Here is a 24851-nt window from a genome sequence, read left to right as displayed (position 1 = left end):
AAACATAAAACAGAAGCAATATTGTAACAAACTCAATAAAGACTTTAAAAATGGTCCTCGTCAAAAAAAAAAAAAAAGAACAAAATAAAAGGAGACAGGAAGGGAGTATGTTTTGTACCTAAGACAAGTGAGCAAAATTCCATTTGCTGATCGAGGTGCAAGTAAGTAAAGAAGCGTTTATGGTTAAATGTTTATTATGAAGGGAGAAGATGAATTAGAGGGTACTTAACTTTTACTTTAATATAACTGGAGGTTAATATATGGAGAAAGACTAGAGGTGAGAGATTTTCCACATTTTATACATGAAGACAAGTGTGGCTCATTTGTTGTAGAATTATTAAATCAAAATATACGATGATGGGCTTCCCTGGTGGCGCAGTGGTTGAGAGTCCGCCTGCCGATGCAGGGGACATGGGTTTGTGCCCCGGTCCGGGAAGATCCCACATGCCGCGGAGCGGCTGGGCCTGTGAGCCATGGCCGCTGAGCCTGCGCGTCCGGAGCCTATGCTCCACAACGGGAGAGGCCACAACAGTGAGAGGCCCGCGTACCGCAAAAAAAAATATATATATATATATATATATATATATACACACACACACATATATGATGATAATCCAGGCAGTGTGCAAAATAGGCTAACCTAGTGTTTACCAATCTTTTCAGGTGTAAGGACACTCTCTTTAATACCAGCTGGAAAAAAGTACACAATGACAAAAAACCACAGTAAATTCAGCAGCCCTTCTAAACGGATGTGGATTTTATTCATGATGCTGACATTTACACACATTCGGAAATTTCTGTACATATATCTGCAAGACACATTATTTAATCTACATTAGACATGCGCGGCCCAGTGCCTGGTACATAGTAGTCACCCAACAAACATTTGTTCTTTGAATGCCTAGAATTATTTTACAGATTCATAGCCCCAGTTCTTCTGTAATAGATTCCACTCTCCGGTCCTCTGCTTGAGAATCACTGGCTTAACCGAAATGACGGGGGCCTCAGAGAAGCACTGCGGAGCTCACCACACCAACCAGTGTGCCGAGGGGAAAGGGCGCTGAACTTGGTGTTTACACCGGAAGTTCACTCCGGATAGAGCTGTCCACCTCAGCATTGACCTGGGTGTTTACTTATGAAAAATGAATACTTGACTACCCCACATTGACAGTAGATTTACTGAATGCTTTTATTTTCAAAGATGAATAAATAACACAAAGGCAATTAAGCCTTTTCATTGTCAAAAAAATAAAAAATTAAATAATGAAGGGGTATAGCAAAAGAAAAGATCTTTTGCTTAAAAATACTTGAAATTCAGACAGAGTTAAAATATATCTATTAGGCTTTTTCTCTTTGCTAGATTTGGAATTGAAGAAATAACTGGATATGGTTGATTTCTCTGTGCTGTTGAAGAGATTCATTCGGACCCATATCTGATGCTTTCCATGAAGTTAGCTCTTGTAAAGGGGCCACTGAACCGAATTGTGGCTAATTAAGTATTTGGTGCTATTTAAAGTTCACTTTTCAGTTGTTGCTATTTTTAGATTATAAATCATAGATGGAAAACAGAAACCTATAATTTTACAAAAAGAATTATTAAATTTTGACCAAAGGACAAAAACAAGTGGAAATTATTATATATAAATTATAATATGTAATGATATAATATATAATACATATATATTAATAACATACATTTATAATATTATATATATATTATAAAACCAAGCCAAAGACATTTATTTTTGGAACCTTTTAATAATATAGCTTCCATGTACAAGAATAAATGTTTTTTTTGGTTTTTTGGGTTTTTTTTTAATTTATTTTATTTATTTTTGTCTGTGTTGGGTCTTTGCTGTACGCAAGCTTTCTCTAGTTGCATCAAGTGGGGGCTGCTCTTAGTTGCGGTGTGTGGGCTTCTCACTGCAGTGGCTTCTCTTGTTGCAGAGCATGGGCTCTAGGCACACAGCCTTCAGTAGTTGTGGCACGTGCACTCAGTAGTTGTGGCTTGCGGGCTCTAGAGCGCAGGCTCAGTAGTTGTGGCGCAGGGGCTTAGTTGCTCCACGGCATGTAGGATCTTCCTGGACCAGGGCTCAAACCCGTGTCCCCTGTATTGGCAGGTGGATTCTTAACCACTGTTCCACCAGGGAAGCCCAAGAGTAAATGTTTTTTAAAGGGCAGATTCTGAAGGTAGATATAGATAACTTCACATTGTATTTCATAGACTTGGGCAGCCCAACAATTACTTCAGCCTGTGGAATGAATTCAGCCTGCAGATATATTTAAATTACCCACCTGGAGCTTTTCAGTTTTTACATGTTATTAAAGTACATTATACGTACAGAAAAAAATGCACGTCATTGCATGGAGTATAACATTTTTCCTAATTAGTCGCTGGCATTTAATAGTTGAGAAGAGTTCTTACGAAAGTCTTGTTTTCTGACTTGTCTTAAAAATCAAAAGATTTGCCTATACCAGACTGAAATGTTTACCTGGCAGCTGTCAGCTGGAGCTGATGAGCACTGCCCACTTTGAATGGGGCGCTGGTCCTAAGTTTACCAAAGCCCCTAGGCCATCTTCCTCATGGTACCTGCCAGGGCTTTGCAGGCATTTGAGTTTTTTTGACTCCTGCTCTAAAGAAAAATAAACCATCAAATATTATGTCTAACAGAAGGCATGCATTATAAAAATAGAAGTTAAATAAGATGGTTTTTTTAAGAGACTTAATCTTTAGGAAATTAATGTGATATTTTCACAAGTGTAATGCTGTTTTAGAGAGAAAAAGTCTCTCTTGAAAGTGTGTTAATTGTAATAAATGATATATAAATATTGCAGATTTAGTCTCATAACACTTATTATGAGATTTTTTATTGTATAATAATTGAGTATCAAAAATGGTGCTAGGCACTTAGATGGTATTAAAAATAAACAGTATTTGATTTTGAGAAACTTATGATAATGTAACAAACTATAAAATATTGCCTTATTAATTTAAAATGTTTCCTCCAGTTCTCTTTATTTATAAAATGAGAAAAATCGTACATACTGTTTTGTGACTACACAGATGCGCATTGACTTTCCAACTCAATAGAGGACTGACTGATGAAGACATGGTTCTTCCCCCTCTCCAGTTGTAGAGAGAAACTGTGATACGTTTGGCGACACTGTAGATAGCTTTCACGGCAGTGTTTCTACTAAATTATTTTCCTGAATAGGAGAATATTGTTTGACCTACTTGTTTTCTTCTCTTTTTTAAAAATTTTTAAACAATTAAATAAACTTGAAATACAAAATAAAGTTGATCAACTTCAAGGAAAATACATATTACCAAAGTTGACTCTAGAAAATAATTTTTTAAAAATTAAGCAGACCAATCACCCCAGGAAAAAAACATTAAAAACCGGTTCTCAAATAAGCACCTCTGCAGTGAAGCATTTCTAGAGTGTGGGAAGACCACCCATCCAAGCAAACAGTGGATCTTTGATCTGGGAGACAGATAAATGTCTGAAAGTCTTTTAAGAAGATATGGTATAACTTGTCTTCCTTGATAATTCAGATTCCTGTCTTTCAAATTTTACATGTGGGTTATAAGCAATCTTTCACTGATACCTTCTACCTCTCACTATACAGCTGCTTGGAAAGCTGTTTCCTCGGGCTTGAAATACTTATTTTCAAGTGATTATTAGTTTAAAACTTCCACACCGAAGGAATGGCTTAAGCTGTGGAGAGACATGAAAGTGTTTCAGATTGTATTAAATACTTTAAATAGAGTGGCTGTTTTGACCACTAGGGCGAAGAACAGTCACACAGCCCCTGCTAAGTAAGGAATGTCATATTCTCAGGCCTGCGAGTATGCTTGGCAGATGGGAAGGAATTTAGAACAGAGTATTTCCCAATAGCAGAGTGACGTTATATTTTAAATAGAAGCACAGGTGTTTTTGTCATCAGTCATCTCAGTTCGTTTGAGAGTTGTGAAAAAAAAAAAAGTTCTGTGTTTGTGTTTATAGGCATTCAGCTCAGTGAGTACCTGCCAGAGGTGAAGGACCTGCTGCAATCAGACCAGTTGGGAAGCTTGAAGTCCAATCCTTACTTTGAGTTTGTTTTGAAAGCTAATTATGAGTACTATGTCCAGGGACAAATGTGATTTTGCTAAAATGGTCATTGTTCCTGAAAATTTGTATGAGTGTGTCCTTATAAAAATTTTAGACCTTAAATATCTAGAAGTTTGTACAGTTTTATAACATGTATTCCTGAATTTTTTATACTGTATTTGGAAGCTACTACAAAATATTTGTATGACTGTGGTTTTAGTTTTTGTTTACATGATAATTTTTTCTTCCTCTTTTCCTCTGAAGTTTATCTGTGGGTTTCATACTTGCTCCCCTTCCTTTTTATCTCACTCCATCCAGGGCCCTGGTTCTGGCTACGTGTATGCACGGGTCACTTCTAGGCTTCAGCCTCTGTAACTCTAAAAATGGCAAGACTGCACTAAGTTGTCTCTGAAATTGCTGTGGCTCTGGATGTTACGTACTGGACAGTGTCTGGAATAGTTGGTGTCCATTTTGGTTAGGTCTGGGGAAAATATCTAGTGGGATAAATGTCAAAATTTGCTAACTTATTATGAAACTAAAGGACAAAGTGGGCCTAATTCATTGTGAGCTTGATAACTGATTACTTCACTGGGAAAAATGTCAGACTTTTCTACATAAATAATAGAGTATTAATAAAAGTATTTTGGTGAATAAAACATATTTATGTGGCTTTCTAATCTATCTATAAGTTACCGTATAATAGGTTATAACCTGTCAGTATGGGGATTCAGTCAGGTTTATGCATTTTCAGGATGATTTACACTGAATTCCATCTTTACCACAGTCTGTCTAGCTAATCTAAGGTGTGTGTAATGCTAGAAACCTTTATAGGTTTTCCTAATGTGGCAACTGATTTAACTGAAGAGTAGTTGTTCTCAAAGGTTTGTCCTGACCAATGTTGTCACTCAGTTTTTATCGGGCTTTAAATAAAGATGGAGTTGCTGGCATATTCAGGCTTTGGCCCAGTTGAATCCTCACTAAACAACTTGCTCCAACAGCTGAAAAGGTCAGGAGTTAAATATGGTGAAGAGTCCGGTTCCCGGCTTCACAAAGTGCAGCTCTCGCGCGCTGTCCCCTGCAGGCTTTAGACCCCGCCTCTGAGCATGTGTGAAAGGACGGCTTCATGGAGGAGCTGCTCTCGGCCGTCACCAAAGGAGGGAAACGGGCAGCCTCGCCTCTGTCTGCAGCGCGGGGCGCAGTTAGGGATATCCTGAAGGGCACTAGGGGAAGTTAGGGAGAGGAACTTGTCAGACGGCACAAGAATTCTTGTGTTAGGAGACTTTGGTTTTACCAAAAGGTGAGGGCCCTACGGTTCTCACCTGTGAGATCCTGTCAGGTGATGCTGTGACTGGGACACAGGACCCTGCCACCTTCATGCGCTGCCACAAACCCAGTTATCCCCGTGTGACGAAAGCCAGTCTGATGCCGACCCCGGCCCATGGACCCGAGGATGTGAAGCTGCCGCTCTCACAGCAGGATGGATCGTTGTCTCATTTTGAGGGAGAAAAAGGCTCTCTCTTCTACCCCTGTTAGAGATGGTAGCCATAGCTCCAAAATGGTTGGGTTTCTTAAAAATTATTTTAACAGGAGTACTGAAATTAAGGCCTAAAATATTGAGTAATTTTTTCTTCTAAATTTTAAAAATTTGTTGCACAACGTAGTCTTCATTAAAGAATTACTGATCTTTATATAAATTGAGTAGTTGACGATGACAAAGTGTAAAGGTGCTGTAAAGGGTGAACATGTTTACTAGGAAAGAGAAAGTGTACTGACTTGGAAAAGGTTTTCTTCACTCCTGAACGCTGCTTGAAAAGTCACAGCTTGTGGCCCCAATTAAATCAAACAGGAAGGTTGGGGGTTTGATCGTGAGCAACAGGCTTTGTGTGTGGCTGTGTTTTAGGAACTTGTGAACGTGTCGAGGATTAAGACAGAATTTGAGAATCACAGCAAGAGACGGTGCTGGAATTCTTGGTGAGGTGGAAGGCGACTGATGCCCTCAGTTTTAGGGATTTCGTTTCTGAAGAAAACTTTTTAGAAATCGGGTTGTGCTGCTTTTTATACTTTGGGGTCTGAATCGTGTTTTGCTCACAGCTTCACCCTCCAGGTGTAGGGGGCTGTCGGGAATAGGTGTGAAGCATGCTCCTCGAGGTGACTGGGCCTGAAGGGGAGCCACGCCGAGGTGACTGCAGCCTCGCTCCCCACACACATGTGCGTTTTGAGGCTAATAACTACGAAAGTATTAGTGTAGCCCGCCTACCTGTTCCTGGAGACTTTATTCAAGGAACGCTTCTAAAGAAAACAGCTTTCTATATTCCTACATAAAATTCACTCATTAAAGACCAAGGTATAAGTACTGTAGAAAATGTGAAACCTATTAAGAAAAAAGAAGTGCGTGGAGGAAAATAAACCCCTGTAATCCCACCAGCCAGAAATAACTTCGGTTACCATTTTGAAATATATCCTAGATTGTGCATGTATCAGTATTTGGACTGTGCATGTGTTACCTTTTGTAACCTGCTTATTTTGATGTGAGGTATTGTGAGCATTTCTGTGTATCTTTAATCTGGTATTTCTCAACCTTCCTTTTTTTTTTAGCATCTTTATTGGAGTATAATTGCTTTACAGTGGTGTGTTAGTTTCTGCTTTATAACAAAGTGAATCAGCTGTATGTATACATATACCCCCATATCTCCTCCCTCTTGTGTCTCCCTCCCACTCTCCCTATCCCACCCCTCTAGATGGTCACAAAGCACCAAGCTGATCTCCCTGTGCTATGCGGCTGCTTCCCACTAGCTACCTATTTTACATTTGGTGTATATATGTCCATGCCACTCTCTCACTTCGTCCCAGCTTACCCTTCCCCCTCCCCGTATCCTCAAGTCCATTCTCTAGTAGGTCTGTGTCTTTATTCCCATCCTGCCCCTAGGTTCTTTATAACCTTTTTTTTTTTTAGATTCCATATATATGTGTTAGCACACGGTATTTGTTTTTCTCTTTGACTTACTTCACTCTGTATGACAGACTCTAGGTCCATCCACCTCACTACAAATAACTCAATTTTGTTTCCTTTTATGGCTGAGTAATATTCCATTGTATATATGTGCCACATCTTCTTTATCCATTCATCTGTCAACCTTCCTTTTCATTATCATTCCTCCTAAGGAGACTTCTTAAGATAATTTTCTTTAATCACTCTGCTCCCTTCACCCCCTCTGAAAGTTTAATACCACAAATCTATTGTATATCTTTTTATGTACCACAGCCTTTGGAGCCACGCATCATTATAATATCTAAGATTTTCTTTTTAACCCCCTAAGAACCAACTTTTCCCCCTTCAAGAATGTATGTCTTCAGGGGCTTCCCTGGTGGCATAGTGGTTGAGAGTCCGCCTGCCGATGCAGGGGACGTGGGTTCGTGCCCCGGTCCGGGAGGGTCCCACGTGCCGCGGAGCGGCTGGGCCCGTGAGCCATGGCCACTGGGCCTGCGCGTCCGGAGCCTGTGCTCCGCAACGGGAGAGGCCACAACAGTGAGAGGCCCGCGTATCACAAAAAAAAAAAAAAAAGTATGTCTTCAGTATTCTTCAAGGTACAATTTTTTTTAATGACTGCCTGACACTTTACCATATACGGCTGTATCATAATTTAACAGGTCTCTCTCTTCTTAACAGTCTTAAAAACACTTGGGTTAATGGTTTGGGGTTGGGTTGGGTTGGGGTTTTGTCTTTTTTCTTACCGTAATACTGGAATAAATCTGTACAAAAATCTTTGTTCATTCCAGATACATTTCAAATGACACCGACTCTTCCTGTTCAGTTAGTGATGACATTGATAAGCGGTCAGTGAACTGTTCTAATGATTTTTAGTGTCCTTTGCTCACCTTCCCCCTCTGACCTCCTCCAAACACTTAGAAGAAAGGTACTGTACCATTTATCGTTTCTTGTGTTCCAGGCACTTACCTAGTTTCAACCTTCAAATCAGTCTTAAAGGAGTAGGTGGAGTGTCTCTGGAAGCCACCGGCCCCAGGCCACATAGCCCGTCAGAGGGGCGGGTACACCCAGATGTGCTTTACCAAAGTGCAGGCTTTCTTAACTAGTGGGCTGGGGTGGGGATGAGGGGAGCGGAGGGGGAGGAGAGGGGGAGGAGGCCAAAGGAAGCCTCAGATGGAATCATTAGTCCCTTAGAGATGCCAAAGCAGAGCGAGTCCCAGTCTGGGAAAACCAGTAGAAGATCGAAGTCCTCTCTTCCTGCCTGCCACGGTCAGCTGGACATTTGTGGATGTGTGGCTTGGGAGGGCAGTGAGTTGGTTTTTTCTTTCACCCCCCTGCTCACTGGAACTCTTCTGACTCTGTGCCTTGCCAGGCAGCCCCCCTCCCTGTTCTTTTTGAGATGACAGAGGACGGCTGCACATGGAGCCATGGCTTCATTTAAGATGTCTTTGGCCCTTCACTGGAAGAGGTCCCTCGAGGATCTGTTATGTTCCCGAACATACCAAGTGTTGGAGGAGGTTAAAGGGAGATAGGAAGCAGCCCCGAGCACTCCTAGGGAAGGGTGGGTCTCCCAAGCCGCTGTGTGTCCCAGGATGTGCTGTCTGGCTCATGGAGCCTTGGTTTGCTTCTTTTTAAAGCTAGCGCAGATAGTACCTGCCTCATGTACCTCCAGACAGTTACAGGATTAATGGAGCAACACAAAAACATGTGAAGCACTTTACAGATTCGTGTCTAAATAGGTAGGAAACACAGTAGAAGGCTTAGACTGCTTGAGATTGGGGACCACAGATATGTGAGGAGCTGAGGGGATGTGGCTGGATTGGGTGTGAGCACAGTGGCTGGGCCCTAGTAGAAGGGCCTGTCAGAGGATCGAGCTAAGGCTGCCCCCGAAAACTTAGAAGCAGGAGCTCTATGTCGAGCATACCCTGCATGGCTGACCTTTCCTCAGGGTGTCTCTCAAAAGGCTGTGCAGGCAGTGACCCACTTACTCAGGCGTGGGGTGCTGGGGTGATCCCCAGAGTGTACATGTATGGAGACGGCCTTCCACCTGCTCCTCAAGGCCATTTATGAGCCAATGAGAACTCAGCAGGACCAGAATGGGCCTGCGGCTGCCCTGTGATAGCCCTCGGGTACTATTTCAACCCGCGCAGGTGTCCCAGCTGGTGTTCCCAAGCCCACCTCCCCAAGGTTTGCTGTACCAGCAGATCTCCACTAGCTTGTGACTGCTTGATTCATAGCTTTTCATGTGTGTCTGAATCTAACAGACCCTGAGATTAGAAAAGCTTGCTATAGGAGAGGAGTTGCCCTGAGCAACAGTTCTGGCAAATACAACCTCCTTCCCCTTTAAGATGTCAACCAAATTCTTAGGTATTCAGTAAATGACAGCATACTTCTTCCTACCTTCAAGACCAAAATTTATTTATTCCCCTTACACTGTACATAGAGTGCATTTGCCAGGTTTTGTTTTGTTTTTTCTAGTGTCGCCACTTCACACTGCCACAGCAGGACACAAGGTATCGAAAATGAAATGTAGCTCTGTCCATTATTCATTCATTCTCAAATTTCAGAAACTGAATATGAAGCCACAGTGGCATTATACTCACTACCGAGGCCCCGTACTAACCAAACTCCTTATTTTGTCATTGACTTTGGCCATTTTGGGGAAGGGCTGCCATGATGTGGGCTGCGGAGAAGGGTTTCATATACTTTTACATCCCTCCTCAAGAGGACCCACACCTGGAGTCCCACCACCAAATGTGAATGGTAGCTATTTTGGGAACACTTCGGCACATCAGAAAAATGAGTGGTTCCATTCTGGCTCACACCGCATCACTGATGTACCCCTTAAAGCATGTCACTGAGTTCATCACAGAAAATTGTTTCTCCTTGTGCCTTCCACAGCAAGGTTACAACTGTTCTCGTCCGGGAGCACAGGTGGGGGGGGGGGAGTGAGAAGCGCCAACTGGGTAACCTCCTCTGACCCCCACTCCACCTTACCATAAGTAGATAGATCCAAATCCTTCTAGAAAATTAGAAAGGCATATCCCCGTATATCAGCGGTATAAATAGAACGGCTTCCGCAGGCCCTGGTGGACCGGTGACTCTACAAGGTGGACTGGGAAGCGGCCGGCCTCGGCTGGGCGTCACCCTCTAAATATAACGATGAGTTTGTTCAGCCTTCGCAGCAGGAAAACGTTTTGCCCATCCTAGAGCGCGACGTCCTTGTCCTCTTTACCGAGAGGAGAGACGGGCGCGGCTTCATCTAGTAAGAACACCTCACCGTTCCCACCTCCAGGTCGTGGGCTGTGACCTTTGCCTTTCGGCCCCAGAAGCAGGGCCCTCAGTGAGCTCCGCCAAGGATGCGGGAGGGTAGGGCGCTCCGCGCGGCCCGCCGCACCCCGGAGCGCGCCAGTCACGCCCTGAAATTCACTGCCTTCACAAGCCCCCGAGCGCTCCGCGCGTCCCCGAGGCGGGCAGGTCCACGGGCCCTGGCTTTGCGCCCGGCGCTGCCACAGCCGGCCCGCGCCTCCTCCCCGGCGCTCCGCCCTTGCCTCCCGCCGCTAGCTGTCTGCCCCACGACAGCTGCGCGCCCGCCCGCCGCTGGTGACCCTCTCCGGTGGGGGTGGGGGCCGACGGGTCAGCCCTCTGGATTCGGGGAGCTCGGGGTGGGGGGAGAGACCAGGTTCTCTGGGGAGCTGGCGGGAGGGGTCGCCTGCCTCCCCTGCCCGGGACGCGGGTGTGACTGCTCCCCCGGTCCTCTCGGGCCCACCACTTGAACACGGCTCCCTCCTCCCTGGAGCCGCACTTGAGGTTCTGGGGTCTGAGCAAAGAACCCGAAGAAGGGGCGAAATGTGGGGCGCACCTCCCCGAGGCCCAGTGCGCGCCCAGCGGCCGGGGTCGGGGCAGGGCGGCGGCGGCGGACAGGTGCAGCCCGGGGCGCAGGCGCGCTGGCGCACGCCGCGCACGCGGTGACCCTCGCCGCACCCCAGGCCCTCCGCCGGGCAGCTGCGCGGGGTCGGGAGGGGCCGACCAGCGGGGAGACGCTCCATATACGGCCCGGCCCGCGTTACCTGGGTTCGGGCCAGGCCGCTCCTTCTTTGGTCAGCGCGGGGGACCCGGGCAGGGACCCAGGCCGCGAACCGGCCGGGGGAGGGGGCTCTAGTGCCCGACACCCAAATATGGCTCGAGAAGGGAAGCGACATTCCTGCGGGGCGGCGCGGGGGGAGCTCCCGAGGGCTATATAAAACCTGAGCTGGGAGACGAGCGGCCACCGCAGCGCCCCAGCCGGAGAGCAGCAGGTGTAGCCACCCGCCGAGGTAGGCGGGTTCGGGGTGGGGACAGGGGGACGGGGCACCACCGAAGGGAGTCCGGGGAACTCCGGGTAGGGCCCAGCCGACTCACTATATCAGTCCCAGCCCTGCGTCCTCAGTGCTGCGCCTCCGACCCCAGGGCCACGTGCGCTTTAAAGAAGAGACAGGAAACCTTCGTCCTTTGGAAACTTCTCCAAATTTATGCCCAGCCCCTTCGGGCTGCTCTCCCTGACACTTAGTTTGTGCCCAAGTAGATGAAAGGTTTTGCTCTAGTCGTCCTCAGGGCAGTTCCGTCCCAACCGAGCCAAAGGACAGCAAGGGCCACTACTCCCCGGGTTCGCCGTCAGGCCCAAGGGCGCCTCGGTTGCGAGTCTGGTGTGTCGTGGGGGTCCGGAATAGACCATTCGTCCCGGGTGGAGCGCCTAAGCCCTTCCCACGGCGTCTCCTTTCACCCTCACAGTCGCCCAGCGGGCAGGGTTCGCGGACCTTGACCCCCTAGGTGAGACCCCGGAGGTGTGGAGAGGGCGGCGCCTGCAGCCAAGGAAGAGAACCCTCGGGGACACTGTGCCCTGGGTTCCCAGATGGAGAAAAGCTCCGTGTGGTCTCCCCCCGGCGCAGGGCCCGGCAGCGAAGCTCGGCCCGGGTGGCATTAATTTCTTCCCCTTCGGGACCGCGCCGGGCTGGGGGCTGGGGGTGTCCATAGGCCCCGGGGGAGGGAGGGCACTCGGGATGGCGGGGCCTTCCGCCTGACACGCCGAGCGTCTCCACGGCCTTCCCGACCTTGCAGAAACCAGACACCATGTGTGACGAAGACGAGACCACCGCCCTCGTGTGCGACAATGGCTCCGGCCTGGTGAAAGCCGGCTTCGCCGGCGACGACGCCCCTAGGGCCGTGTTCCCATCCATCGTGGGCCGCCCTCGCCACCAGGTCAGGCTGCCAGTCCGCGGAGGGAGCCGGGCCGGGTCCCCGCTCAGCCCAGCCCCGCGCCACCCGGAGCCGCGGTAACGAGCTCGTGGTGTCTCCGCTCCGCAGGGCGTCATGGTGGGCATGGGGCAGAAAGACTCCTACGTGGGCGACGAGGCGCAGAGCAAGAGGGGTATCCTGACCCTCAAGTACCCCATCGAGCACGGCATCATCACCAACTGGGACGACATGGAGAAGATCTGGCACCACACCTTCTACAATGAGCTCCGCGTGGCCCCCGAGGAGCACCCCACCCTGCTCACCGAGGCTCCCCTCAACCCCAAGGCCAACCGCGAGAAGATGACCCAGATCATGTTTGAGACCTTCAACGTGCCGGCCATGTACGTGGCCATCCAGGCCGTGTTGTCCCTCTACGCCTCCGGCCGTACCACCGGTGAGTGCCCGGGAGCCGCCCCACCCCCTTCCCGAGCGCCGGGCACTGAGCCGCCGCTCACCGCCCGCCCCACCCCCGCGCAGGCATCGTGCTGGACTCGGGCGACGGCGTCACCCACAACGTGCCCATCTATGAGGGCTACGCGCTGCCTCACGCCATCATGCGCCTGGACCTGGCCGGCCGCGACCTCACCGACTACCTGATGAAGATCCTCACCGAGCGCGGTTACTCTTTCGTGACCACAGGTGCGCTGCTCCCCGGGCAGGCGGGCAGGCGGGCGGCCCGCGGGTCCCCTGGCCCCGCGCTGAGGGCTCCTCTCCCGCCCCGCCCCCCGCAGCCGAGCGCGAGATCGTGCGCGACATCAAGGAGAAGCTGTGCTACGTGGCCCTGGACTTCGAGAACGAGATGGCCACGGCCGCCTCCTCCTCCTCCCTGGAGAAGAGCTACGAGCTGCCCGACGGCCAGGTCATCACCATCGGCAACGAGCGTTTCCGCTGCCCGGAGACGCTCTTCCAGCCCTCGTTCATCGGTGAGCCCCGAGCGCCCGCCCCCCGGCCCCCGCCCGCCCCCGGGGCCCCTCGCCCGCCCGCTCACGCTCCTCCCCGTGGCCCCCAGGCATGGAGTCGGCGGGCATCCACGAGACCACCTACAACAGCATCATGAAGTGCGACATCGACATCAGGAAGGACCTGTACGCCAACAACGTCATGTCGGGCGGCACCACCATGTACCCGGGCATCGCCGACCGCATGCAGAAGGAGATCACCGCGCTGGCCCCCAGCACCATGAAGATCAAGGTGGGCGGCGCCCCCCCCACGCCCCGCTTCCCCGGCCCGCGAGGGGCTCCGGGCCGCGGCCGCGTCCCTGACGGACTGTCACTGTCACTGTCTTGCAGATCATCGCCCCGCCCGAGCGCAAGTACTCCGTGTGGATCGGCGGCTCCATCCTGGCCTCGCTGTCCACCTTCCAGCAGATGTGGATCACCAAGCAGGAGTACGACGAGGCCGGCCCCTCCATCGTCCACCGCAAATGCTTCTAGACGCCTCTCCGACAGCCGCGACTTCTCCCCAGGACGACGAATCCGCTTGCGGCGCAGGCGGCTGACCTCGAGCCACCGCGCGGCAACTGCCCTCCAACCACCTGCGCTGCTGCCGCCGCAAACCGACACTGTTTATAACGTGTACATACATTAACTTATTTACCTCATTTTGTTATTTGTAAAACGAAGGCCTGTGGAAGGAAATGGAAAACTTGAAGCATTAAACTCAGCCGTTCTGTTATGCTGCGTAAAGTTGTCTGTTGTGTTTATTTGCGTGGGCGGGGAGCGGCCGGGGTCGGGGAGGAAGAGGGACCCCATCTTCCTCCATCACTTTGCACAATACTCCGAATGAGTGCACGCCTTTCAACACCGTAAATTAAGTCTTCCCCTGCTCACGGCTCTCCCCTCTGGCTCAGATCCATTCCCCAGAATGGCAGGCGCGCCGGGGCCCGACTTGACCTTCGGGCGTGTCCGGCTCTGCACTGCGCTCGGGTCGGCGGCGGCGCTGGGGCCGCGCGCGGGTGGCCAGGGGACGCCGCAGGCAGGGCGCTGACCGTGGTGCTGGGCCCAGGGGCCGCCCCGCAGCGCGCACTTACGCTCCGCCCGCGGCGGGCGTGGCCTTACAGAATCCGGGTTCCCTCCGGAATCTGCGATCTAACTGTGCTCATTTGTAAGGGAAGATCCCCACTTCTCTTCCCGATTGAGAAATCCTTTGCTTCGTACCAGGTGATGGTGGCATAAAGAAGCGCCCTTTCCAGGGTGGGGCGGGGGAGGAGCGGCGCTCAGAGGTGGGAGGAGGGCGAGGAAGGACCAAGTGAACGCTCCGAAAGAAGGACGGCGCATCCTAGGCGGGGAAGGGCACTGGGGGCCGGCCAACAAGGAAATGCCTGCAGGGAAGGGAGCCCAGATGGTGCTGAAGAAGAGGTCAGCAAGAGAGAAGCAGCAACCCCACTCCACTCCCGCAGTGTCTGAAAGGCACAAAACATAGTAACAGTTTGCATTTCTATGAGCGAACACTGCATCTACATATTTTAAAGTAGCCCAGTGTTTCCCAGTCAAGACTTTCGGGAAAAGTGGTCCCTAAATGAAATAGATTCTGACTCAAGAAGGTAATACACTCATTCAGAAATAAGTTTATAAGTAGAATTAACAACATAGCTGTGTTATATGCCACTGTGCCATATGTTTATTCCCTCCTGTTATGGCCTATTGAGAAGCTTCCGAAATCATTGAAGCCTGCAAGGCAGGAATACTGCCAAATCCAGATACAAAGAGAATCACCATTCAGTAGAACTTAAGATTTTAATAAAACAAGTATATGATACCAAATCCGCTGAAAACCATGCATTTATCCACTTAGGATGGATAAAGGTTAGAAACGAGCTAGGGCTTCCCTGGTGGCGCAGTGGTTGAGAGTCCGCCTGCCGATGTAGAGGACGCGGGTTCGTGCCCCGGTCCCCGAAGATCCCACATGCCGCAGAGCGGCTGGGCCCGTGAGCCATGGCCGCTGAGCCTGCGCGTCCGGAGCCTGTGCTCCGCAACGGGAGAGGCCACAGCAGTGAGAGGCCCGCGTACCGGGAAAAGGGCTAAATTCTAGCCTTCCAGAGATACCCAGGTTTTATGGATAATACTACATTGACACAGGCATATCTGAGCAAACAACACACACACAGCCTGAATAATTCGTATAGCCAACAGCTGGGAAGACACGTCAGAATTACATGAGTCAGCTAACCAGCGCGTTAAATCTTTTTTAACCAGGACCCCAGGTCTCTTAATTAGGATTTAAGTAAGATATTTAAGGAGGTAATGACCCATTTCTCCTGTGGTCATAATCATCAAATGCCCGAGAGAAGTTTTCCATATAATCTGTAGCATTTCCTTCTGCCCCACCTTTGACGTTGTTCTACTGAAAACATGTGCAAAAATTAGGAATTGTGTGTTTTTCCTGGAAGTGTGCCAGATGACCTTCTCTCTTCTGGTTCTTCTCTAAAAGGAAACAAGCATCACACATTTCGTTGGTGTTCTGCATCTTTCCTGCTCTCCTAGTAGGTTGTGATTATAGGTGTTTGGTAAATTGTGTTACCTATATTAGGCCTGAAAGAAGATATTTGGTTGCTATAGTAAAGAATGATATATATATAACATATATATTATATATTATGTATATATAATAATGTATAATTATATGCATATATAATTTATGTATATATAATTATATACATTTTAATATAATTATATATAATTTTACGTGTATATATAAAATATACATACACACACACACACACTGTATATAGAGTGTATATAGTGTGTATAGGGATATACACATGTTTGTGCTGGGTGAGGAGAGCCCCCAGCAGCTCTAAGTGCGTTTGCAGCATGAAGAAGCGAGAAGCTCCTGTTTGACAGCAGGGTACTTGGCACTAGAGGGAATAATGTTACGGCTACTTTCCCACTGAAAAGCCATCTCAGAGAATCAATTTTTGGAGCTGTGAGAGAATTGAAAGCAACAAAAACAATTTCCCCAGCAATCACTTATGGTGTGTTTCCTTAGACCTGGTAGGTCTTATCAGGGATCTCACGGCAGTTATTTCATTCTCTCAAAAGCTCATTAAATAGCCGTAATTTTTTTTCGCACCGAATCTATATTGCTAGTGCCCAGTTGAAGGAAGAAGGGACAAAGAAGAAAATGGGAAGAGAGGATGTGTCAGGATTAAAAAGAAGGATTAGGCAGAGTGGGAAAAATAAAAGGGTCTGGGATTGGGGTACAGCCTAGGTTTTATCATTTAAACCTTTGGCAGTTAGAATTAGACCATGGAATACCGGAGTACCTCCCAGCTGTTTAGTCCCCTGAACTGTCACCCTAGATTTGGCAGAACCCTAAGGGGTTAATGAAATATTTTATTGCCCATCTACTATGTGCCAGGGGTACGGAGAAGGCTAAGATGTGGTCCCATCCTGGGAGTTCACTGTCATGACCCCCGCCATCACCAGGCACTTATGCCTTGACTCCGATCGCCGCAAAGCCTGTTGGAGGAGCTGCCTGGGATATCGGATGCTGTGGGTATCTGGCTGCTTTGCACTCGCCACCACCAGGCCGGCTTCCCTCCCGCACAGCATTGTTTTCTGATGAGGCTGGATGGTTCCAGAAATAGATTCTTACAGGGAAACATCCATCATTGTGCTGGAGAAGACCTGCCCACCCCTGGCCTTGGGGACACAGACTACTGCTGCCTCTCACCTGGCAGTGCCTCTACCCTGAGAACAGGAGTCAGAATGGGCTCAGGCCACAGACCAGCCCTGCCCCTGAGGGCACTCATGTGGCCAGGCCACCTGCCTGCCTTCCTCCCTTTCCTTCTTGCCTTATTTCTGTCGCTGACATTTCCTCTCTGCCCCACACTGTCCTTGGAAGTCACCCTCTTTTGCACTGTCGCTATGTCACAGTCCTTTTGGGGAGTTCCCACAAGCTGATGCGCTGTGTCTGACCTCAGCTCAGAGAGAAGCCGAGAAGACCTGGTGTGATGGCGTGCTGGTGAGGTGGGCAGCATGGCGGGTCCCACGTCCGGGTCCACCTGCGTCCTTGTCACCCACAGCCAGAGACACTCCCCCCAGCAGGCCATGGGCTGCACCTTCCAGAAGGGGCACGGATGGCAAAGGCAGCTGGAGGTTAGCTGACGTGAATGAGGAATGGGGGCCCCTCATTAAGGGTGGCCCTTTCACTGGGTGCAGGAGCCCTGAGCCTTCTGATTGACCCTGCCCCTGCTTGTCAGTTTCTTAATGGCTTATCCTGATGAAATGGAGCGGGAGCTTAAGGGGTCTTCATAGAACAGAAACACCCCCCTCTATGTCCTCTGCCTGCCTCTTGTCTGTAGAAAAACTTTAGCCAACGAATAAATTTATTCAGAGAAGTGAGAAAATGCAGAAGCAAAGAAAAGCAGTCAAACAAAAATAATAATAATTTAGTCATTAAACAAAGTCAAGGATTTTAGTTCCTCCTCAAGGGTTATAGATAATATTCTGAGCCATATCCTGTGAGCTACCTTGTAGATATTGAAACTCCCACCAGGTGGAAGAAGTTAACTACATGATGACCAGACTGTAGCCATGACATAAGCTGCAGCAATTCCCAGAACTGGCCTCAAAGAAAGGGGAACAAACCGACCCTGGAACTGAAGGCTCACTGTACCGAAAACAATCAGACTGACGCTGATCAGACCACCAATGACGAGTTTCAAGATGACGGTCAGAGCTGGCTGTGCTGTTGCTGCTTGTAGCCCCCTCCCTCTGCCCATTCACCCCTGAAACTCCCCTTTAAAAGCTCTTGCCCTCTGATCGGCAGGGGAGAATTGGCCTTTGGACGTGAGTCCACCTTCTCCCCAGGTTGCCAGCCTCCAGGATAAAGCAAACCTTCCTTTCTACCAACACTTACCTCTCAAATATTAGCTTTCGAGTGATGAGCAGCCGGACCTGAGTTCAGTAGCACTGATGCTGAACAGTTTCTGGGGGTGGTGATTGGGTGAAAGACTCAAATGTGCAAAGGTGATGTTGGCGGTTCTCAGAGCTGTCCGTAGAATCAGGATTGCCTTTCCTGTGATAGTCATTGGAGTTTCCTAAACCTTATCACCACGTGGAGAGCTCTGGTCACTGGAGATGGACTCGGGAGTAGATGTCTCTCTACGTCATGGACCAAGGGTGGCCGTAGCACCCCTGGATCCTTGTTCACCCCATCTTTCCTAGTTTCCTTCATGGGACCTGTATTAAGTTCCTGTAACAGATTACCACAGACTGGGTTGCTTAAAACAACAGGAATTATTTTTTCCCACAGTTCTGGGGTCTAGAACTCCAAAATCAAGGCAGGGTTGTCGTCACTCGAGGCCTCTCACCTTGGCTTGCAGATGCCATCTTGTCCCTGTGTCTGCACGTCCTCTTCCCTCTCTTCATGTCTGTGCCCAAATTCCTCCTTATAGGACACCAGTCATGTTGGATTAAGGCCCACCCTAAAGACTTTGTTCTAATTACTCCTGTAAAGGCCCTGTCTCCAAATACAGTCACATTCTGAGGTCCTGGGGGTTAGGACTTCAACATATGAATTTGGGTTGGTGATGACACAATTCAGCCCACAATAGGGACAACAATTTAACCCACTATAGTAACTAAAAGGCCACTAGTAACAATTCATTTTAATGGTCCATTTTAATAGCCCATTCATTTTAATAGTCCATGGACTATTAAAATGTTAATGTTTGTTTGACTGCTTTTCTCTTATGTTATGACTCTTATGTGTCTTATGTTATATGAAGAACTTTCACATACATTAGCTCATTTTATCTTATAAGGTAGCTAGGATAGGGATTATTACTCTACTTTCATAAATGATAACAGTGAGGCCTCAAGACTGAGTGACTTGCCTAAGTTTATAAACTTAGTTTATAAATTAGTAAAAGTGGCAGAGGAAAGACTTTAACTTGTAACTCTTGACTCTATTCTTTTATTTTCAATTTTGATGTACCCTTATATTTTATATACATTTCTTGTAAACAGCATAAGGCTGAATAGTTTTCCCAGCCTGACAATTTTGTCTTTTAATTGAGACACTTTGTCCGTTTATATTCAATGTGATTACTGGCATATTTGGGTTTAAATCTATCGTTTTATTTTGTACTATTAGTCCAGCCTGTTCAAAGTCTAAAATTAATCAATATTTTTACTTTCCTTGGACAACACGAGACCCTTGAGGACTTCTAATTCATCCATTTATTTTCATCCTGACTCATCACATATTTTCATTCTATCTTTATAAACCCTTACATATTATTATTTATCATACATCAGTCATGGTTTTAACCTCCTCAAAATACTGTAATTGTCTTATAGAGCTCAGATTTTCTTATATATTAATAATTTTCTCTGCTCATTTCTTCTTCCCTATGGGTACCTTCCAAGGGAGATTATTCCCTTACACCTGAAGCATAGTCTTTAGAATTTCCTTTTGTGATGGTGTGTTGGTTGCAAAATCTTTCAGTTTTTGTTTGCTTATGTGCTTATTTCTCCCTCATTCTTGAAACACACTTTTTTCTCATAAAGAATTCCTGGATAACAGTTATTCCTTTTGGCATATTGAAGAGGGCATTTCTCTGCCCTCTAAGTGCTATTGTCACTGTTGAAAAGTCAGCAGTCTAGTCCCTCTTTGAGGAAATCTGCATTTCCATTTCCCCACATTTCAGCTTAAAATTTTTTTTTTCTTTTTGTCTTTGATATTCTTAGAGAAAATCTTAGAGAAAATATTGTTTCTCTATGTCATACCTAATTGTAGGTTTCTTTTTTCTTATCTCGTTTGGGATTTACAAGCTTTTGAATATGTGGATTGCTGTCTTTCAACAGGTTTGGGACATTACCAGCCCTTGTTTCTTCCAACGTTGCCTTCAATCCTATTTTTTCTCTCATCTCATTCTGAGGAATTGACAAATTGGGCTTCACCAAGTTTAAAATAGTTGCTCATCAAAGAACACCACTAATAAAATGAATAATCAGGCCACATACTGAGAGAAAATATTTGCAAAACGTGTACCTGACAAAGGGTTGGTAGCCAGCCTATATAAAAATAACCTATAGGGCTTCCCTGGCGACGCAGTGGTTGAGAGTCCGCCTGCCAATGCAGGGGACATGGGTTCATGACCCGGTCCAGGAAGATTCCACATGCTGTGGAGTGGCTGGGCCCGTGAGCCATGGCCGCTGAGCCTGCACGTCCGGAGCCTGTGCTCCGCAATGGGAGAGGCCACAACAGTGAGAGGCCCGTGTACAGCAAAAAAAAAAAAAAAAAAAAAAAAATCTATAAAATTCAATAACAGACAAAAATGCAATAAAATGGGCAAAATATTTTGAACAGACACTTCACAAAAGAATATATAAATGGCCAATAAAATAAGCATACACTCATACTCAATGTAATCAATGGCTGTTGTCAAAAACAAAAAAACAGAACAAAATAACAAGTATTGGCAAGAGTATGGAGAAACCGGAACGCTTGTGCGTTGCTGGTGAGAATGTAAAATGGTATAGCCGCTATGGAAAAATGTTATAGCAATTCCTAAAAAATAGAATTACCATATGATGTGGCAATTCTACTTCTGAGTATATACCCCAAAGAAATACAAGCAGGGACTCAAAGAGGTATTTGCACACCCATGTTCATAACAGGATTATCCCAATAGGCAAAAGGTAGAAGCAGCCCAAGTGTCCATTAATGGAGGAATAGATAAAATGTGGTGTATATGTACAATGGAATATTATTCACTCTTAAAAAGGAAGGAGATTCTGACCCATGCTACAACATGGATGAGTCTGAAGACATTATATTAAGTGAGATAAGCCAGTCACAAAAGGACAAATACTGTATGATTCCACATATATGAGGTACTCAGAGGAGTCAGATTCATAGTGAAAAAGTAGAAGGGTGATTGTCAGGGGCTGCGGGGAGGCGGGAATGGGGAGTTAGCTTTTAATGGGAACTGAATTTCAGTTTGGGGGGATGAAAAGTTTCTGTGGATGGATGGTGGTGATGGTTGCACAACAATGTAAATATACATAATGCAATAGAACTGTAGACTTACAGATGTTTAAAATGCTAAATTTAATGTTATGGGTTTTTTTTACCACAATCGAAAAAAAAGACAAGCACATGAAAAAGTGCTCAAAGTTTTTAGTCATCCAATAGATGCAAAATAAAAGAACAATTTATACTATTATATACCCACTATTATGGCTAAAATTAAAAAGACTGACACCAAATATTGGCAAGTATGTGGAGCAACTGGAACTTTCATACTCTGAGTGGGAATGTAAAATGGTGCAACCACTTCGGAAAACATTTGGAAGTTTCCTATAAAACTAAACATACACCTGCTCTAACACCTGATAATTTTAATCCTAGGAATTTACCCACTAAGATTAAAGACATAGTCACAAAAGGACTTATACAAGAATTGTGATAGCAGCTTTATTGATAATAGTAAAAACTGGAAACAGGTCAGGTGTCCATCAACAGAAAAATGGATAAACAAATTGTGTACAGCTGTATAATGGAATACAATTCAGCAATAAAGAGGAACAGACTGCAAATGCACATACAACATAATGGATCTCAAAAATACCGAGTGAAAAAAATTTACACATATATACAGTAAGATTCCATTTATATGATATTCTAGAACAGGCAAAACTAGTCTATGGTATAGACAAAAATAAGAACAATGGTTGTCTCTGGGAGTGGGATGGATATTGAGAAGTGGCATGAGGGGACTTTTTGGAATTATGGAAATGTCCGTATCTTGATAAAGGATTGGGTTACAAAGGTCAGATTCAGTGACTGTACAATTAAGATTTGTGCATTTCATTTTGTGTACATTTTAATCAAAAGAAAAAATTGCAGGCAAAAAAATAAGATGTCAGAACTTCTGATACCCTCTACATTAAAAAAGTTTTTTTAAAATTTTTAAATGGAAAAAATTTTTTTTTGTATTTTTCATTTTAGGGGGTTTATCTGAATTGCATTGTGGGTAATTTCTTCCAATTGATCTTCCAATTTACTAATTCTCCCTTTAAATTACTTAATCTATTGTTAAACCCTTTTGCTCAGTTTTAAATTTCTGGTATTGAATTTTTAACTTTTAGAAAATTTTAGAAATTATTTTATTTTAAAATTAACTAGATCATATTTTTATAGCTTTCTGCTTCCTATGGATATGCGTTAGCTTGTCTCTTCTTTAAAAGAGCAAGCATAGGTTTTTAATAATATGAATCTAATAATCCTAGTGGATGAAGTCTTGGAGTTTCTTTCTATTACCTATTGTCCCAGTTCATACTCACACTACCTTTTTCCATGTGTACTTGACAGTGTCGCGTTCACTGTCTTTGAAGAATTATTTCTGGGACACTTGGAAACCCAGAATAAAGGTGACTCTCTCAGGAAAGGACTTGTATTTGCTTCTGCCAGGGATCTCCTGGGATACCACTAATCTGAAATGATGGTAAACTAAATCCACCGCCTGAGGTCTCCTGGTCCCCCCAGATGAGGTGGGCTGCGAATGCATGTGAGAACTCAGCCTGAGTTTACAATTTCCCAGGAATCTGCACCCCACGCCACTACCACACACTTGGTACCAGGGCCACTCGCCTGTCTGATCCTCAAGTGTCGGTGTGGGGCAGGGCTTACCCCTGGCTCACTCCTTCACGCTTCCCCGTGGTGTAAACCCGTGTCCCAGCTTCACGAAGGAGGCATCAAGCTTTGCAAAGCTGTTAAACCCCAAGCGCAAGGTAAGTGAGATAAACAAACACTCTCAGGGCAAGAGCTGTTTCTAGAATCACTGTCCTGCTGGTGATTCCTTACTATCTTGTCAACTCTTCGGTCTTGTAAGATGTTCAAAATACTTGATGTGGCTTTTTAGTTGTTTTCCACAGGAATGTTGTTCCAAGAACTCAGCCTGTCATATTCCCTAAAAATAGAACTCAACACCTTTCACGGTGCAGGCCTGGCTTTAGCCACCCTTGAAACACAGCTCAAATCTCACACATGGGCTTAAGGAATTTTGCCCCAAATTCTGTTGCCTTATTTTAAATCTGTTATATTTTCCCTGGGCCTAAAAATACACTGGGTCTGAAAATTCCCCAGGATAACAGGGCACCAGCTGGGAGACAGAGCTGCCTGGAGCCCTTCAGCCCAATGTTAATGTGCCCTGTGTCAGCAGGGACCCATTGGACCAGGGAAAAAATGAAGGGCAAAAGGACAAAGCAACTCAGTCAAAGTGATAAATTACCACGATGCTTTCTGCATGGGGGGTGATAGGTGATTTTTTTCTGCCTTTTTTATACTTCATTATTCTTTTCAACTTTATTATTTTCAAGATATAAGTGTTATGTTAATATTAAAAATACTTAAGCGAAAAATGAAAAAATAAATAAACAGAGAAGAAAAGGCCCCTCTAGGCCCTCAGCCCTGAATGGTACTTCCAGCAGCAGAGATGAGTTTGGGCAGATCCATTTGCAGCCACGCGGGTGGCGGGAGGTGGGGCCATGGAGGCAGGGGTCGGAGAACGGCTGTGTCAAGTGTGACCCCAAGGTGGCCCCCGCTGAAAGGACTAAACTGCTCCTGTCTTTTCTCCCGTCTGAGCTCCACAGGCATCCTGAGTGAGCTGGGCAGATGGCACTGGGGAGAGCATCTCTGGGTTCCAGCCCTGGCTCCGCGGAGGACGTTGGTTTCCATCGGTAACAGGAGGGGGAAGCTCTGCTCTAGGTGGTCCCCGTTCCTCTGACAGTCTGTGATCACACCCCCCCACACTTCTCTTGCTCAGGACCCCTGGGAGAGGAAGGGGGGCTGTTGTGAAGCCCCTCAGGACGCAGGACAAGGGGATGAGCAAAGGGGAGACTCCAGTGCTATAAAGAGTTTCTCCACATCCAGGTTCGCTTTGAAGTTCTGAGAAGGCTCTGTTTACCCTTTACCCTTCCTAAGCCAGAGTGCCCACAGTTCTGCCTCCCCTCCCCCTCCCGCCCAGTCCACTCACGCATTTACCGAGTGTCTCTTCTATTGCAGGCACAAGAGGCACTACATGGAATAACTACACTGCACTTGAACTTCTCCAGTAAACGCTTAAAAAGGATGCCTACTATGCTTACCCTCTGTCTTTGGAAGGTTCTCTGGAATCTAGGTTTTCCTCTGAGTTTCGTCTCCGGCCTCTAGCGCTGGTGCAGGGCAGGCCGGTGGAGAACCAGGCTCCAGGAGGCCCGCGTGCTGGGATCACCAGGGACGCCCAGAGCCTCCCTTGGGAGATGCTGTGTAGTGATTTCTTCCTACGCTGCCCTGGCGGTGGAGGCCAGGAATTTGAAAGCTGGGGATCTCAGCACCTCTGAAATTACAGGGCATCTCTCACTGACATGAGAGCGAGCGCAGTGGTCCAGCCTGGACAGGGTGGAGCCCTCACAAACAGCCCTTCCTCAAGCCTCTGCTCCCCTGCGCACTTCCCTTGCTGCACCCCAGTCCCAGCCCTGCACTGGGTGGTCATATTTTTTCCAAAG

At 47.0% G+C, this 24851-nt stretch overlaps 2 protein-coding genes across 5 annotated transcripts in view; both read left to right on the top strand.

The window, feature by feature from the left end:
- NUP133 (nucleoporin 133) overlaps positions 1-4749 on the top strand; it is a 57175-nt gene extending 52426 nt beyond the window's left edge. For all 4 annotated transcript variants that reach the window (XM_060126399.1, XM_060126400.1, XM_060126398.1 and 1 more), the window contains one exon: positions 4008-4749. In XM_060126399.1, coding sequence (XP_059982382.1) covers positions 4008-4144 — 137 coding nt within the window. In that variant the 3' untranslated portion in view covers positions 4145-4749. The remainder of the gene's footprint in view (positions 1-4007) is intronic.
- A 6489-nt stretch (positions 4750-11238) lies between these two features.
- Positions 11239-14036, top strand: ACTA1 (actin alpha 1, skeletal muscle). The gene is made up of 7 exons (XM_060126517.1): positions 11239-11393; positions 12175-12315; positions 12421-12745; positions 12829-12990; positions 13083-13274; positions 13361-13542; positions 13641-14036. Exons 2-7 carry the CDS (start codon positions 12187-12189, stop codon positions 13782-13784), a joined length of 1134 nt encoding a protein of 377 aa, XP_059982500.1. The 5' UTR covers positions 11239-11393; positions 12175-12186; the 3' UTR covers positions 13785-14036.
- Positions 14037-24851: the final 10815 nt, after the last annotated feature.

The sequence above is a fragment of the Lagenorhynchus albirostris genome, chromosome 16, assembly GCF_949774975.1.
Source record: "Lagenorhynchus albirostris chromosome 16, mLagAlb1.1, whole genome shotgun sequence".
NCBI lineage: Eukaryota > Metazoa > Chordata > Mammalia > Artiodactyla > Delphinidae > Lagenorhynchus > Lagenorhynchus albirostris.
Note: the sequence above shows the minus strand (reverse complement) of the source record. Positions and strands in the feature narration are given on the sequence as shown.